This window comes from Montipora foliosa, chromosome 5 (genome assembly GCF_036669935.1).
Source record: "Montipora foliosa isolate CH-2021 chromosome 5, ASM3666993v2, whole genome shotgun sequence".
Lineage (NCBI taxonomy): Eukaryota > Metazoa > Cnidaria > Anthozoa > Scleractinia > Acroporidae > Montipora > Montipora foliosa.
The window spans coordinates 45,517,425-45,519,443 of record NC_090873.1 but is presented as its reverse complement, the minus strand read 5'-3'; the positions used below and the strand labels follow the sequence as shown (position 1 = coordinate 45,519,443).

The 2,019-nt window shown below is 37.0% G+C and overlaps 1 protein-coding gene across 1 annotated transcript in view; it reads right to left on the bottom strand.

The window, feature by feature from the left end:
* Positions 1-228: 228 nt before the first annotated feature.
* LOC138003228 (histamine H2 receptor-like) overlaps positions 229-2,019 on the bottom strand; it is a 9,599-nt gene continuing 7,808 nt past the window's right edge. The window contains exon 3 of the mRNA XM_068849184.1: positions 229-1,189. Within this exon, the coding sequence (XP_068705285.1) occupies positions 229-1,107 (879 nt within the window). The 5' untranslated portion in view covers positions 1,108-1,189. The remainder of the gene's footprint in view (positions 1,190-2,019) is intronic.

Below are 2,019 nucleotides of genomic sequence, written 5' to 3'. Positions count from 1 at the left end.
AATAACAGCTATACAGTAAATTAATTAAGATAATAAGCACCTGTTGTCTTGTTAACTTTCCTGAATCCTATATTCATCCATCTATTTAAAGTCAAACTTTCTTACGAAGATAATAATTTCATTTCCTTGTAACAATTTATGCACATTAACTTAAAACTGTTGTTAATATCATGAAATTTCAAATTTAGCAAAGCCAAGTAGAAAAATGCAATGGCGCTTCATAATGTTTTACAAATCATTAAGAGGTAAATCTCCAACTCGCCTTTCACGGTTACGAACAGTACGTTTGCAAAAGAGTGCAGCTAAAGTAGATCTGTATTCTGGCATGCGGATAGCGTATAATATAGGATTGACAAGAGAGTTTGCATAAGCTAAAACATAAAGTGCAAAATAAAGATTTGCAGCCACTGGAAAGGGCATTTTAAATTTACCGCTATAAAGGAGAAGAGCGAAAGTATTAGCAGGCAGGTACAACAAAAGAGATGCAACAGTCACAATCAACAATGTCACGGTCAGTTTTCTTTCTCTACTGGCTGCACCATGGTGTCGAAGCTGCGCTCCACAACGGACTTTAATAACAATGGATGAGTAAGATACACAAATGATCAAAAGTACAAACGAGCTAAATGCAATCTTTGAGTAAAGATCAACTACTCCCTCAGGATATTTAAAATTTATGGAAGTACTTAATGCCGTAATAACCCAAATAAAGACAATTAATAGGCCATACACCCGTTTTTTCAGCACGCGATGCTTGAAAGGCCGAAATGTCGCATATGCCCGTTCTAAAGCAATAATGGTCATGTTTAGTAAAGACACACCAGGAAAAACACCAGGTAGTCTTGTCTCTATATAATCTTTCAAATGTCCATTTAGATGCCCCCTCCATACATTACAGAATACTCCAAACCAATAGAACAGAAAAAACACAGCAACTCCTCCAACCAACATGTCTATAACTGCCAAATTTATCATCAGGTACGTACTGCGCTTGCGGAGATTACGGTTTCTTGTAAAAACAATTATCGTACAGAGGTTGAGCGTTACTATGGCAACAGACTCGGCCAAGCCTACAGTCATCCAGGTTATCCACTCGGGTGGAGTCATCTCAGAGCTCTGTCTTTTTCTTGTTGATGTTAGAAGTAATTACTCGTCTCAGTGACTTTGTTTTATCAGGTTCTTTTACTAACTGTAGAAGACACAAAATGAACAGGAACTCAATGCTTACATCAATGTGCAGGAGGTCATTTTGGCTTTTGAGGTATAATTGTAAAACAGCAATTGTTTCCAGCAATTCGTGTGACCCCCAAAACTTAAGAAAGTTAATGCAAAAAAGCTTGGAGGACTTATTACAAGTCCAGAAATATTTCCTTCGAGATCCATGACATGGGACGATGACGGGCACGATGACGTAACATAGCATAAAGTGACGTCATCATTTCTAAAGAGCCACGATCTTAGTCCGTCATCAAGGCTTTCATGGTCTTTATGAAAGGTTAGGAATTTGGAGGAAAATAGTCAAAATCGACCAAATAGGCAAAAATTGCTATAAAAATACCAAGATCCTTTACCGATGACTCGTTGTACCAAAAATTGTTACCAGTCAATTTTATGGAATGGCCACCAAATCTGGAGTTTGATTTTGATGCTTTTAAAGTTTCAAATTTGGTGTGGGCCTCAAAAGGTCTCCCTCTATCTGAATAGGGGAGTATCGGACTTCAGCGCAAAGAAAAAAATGCAAGTACAATAGTTTGAACAAGGCCACTGCCAGACAAAAATTGTAACTGAGGCTGTATGAGGAAAGCAAAATATTTATTCATTTCATTTTTTAATAAAGAGCTTCTTACATCGAGCTTAATTAAGCTTAAGGAAAAAACATTTTACTCACTTAAATCAACAATCGGGTGTTCGAAAGTCGTTTCACGATTCTGATAGTGTGAGAAAATTTCCGCACGTGGTTCGATCTATTGTTTTCTCAAATATCAGTCACTGTGGAATAATATTATTTTCGTTAAGCGC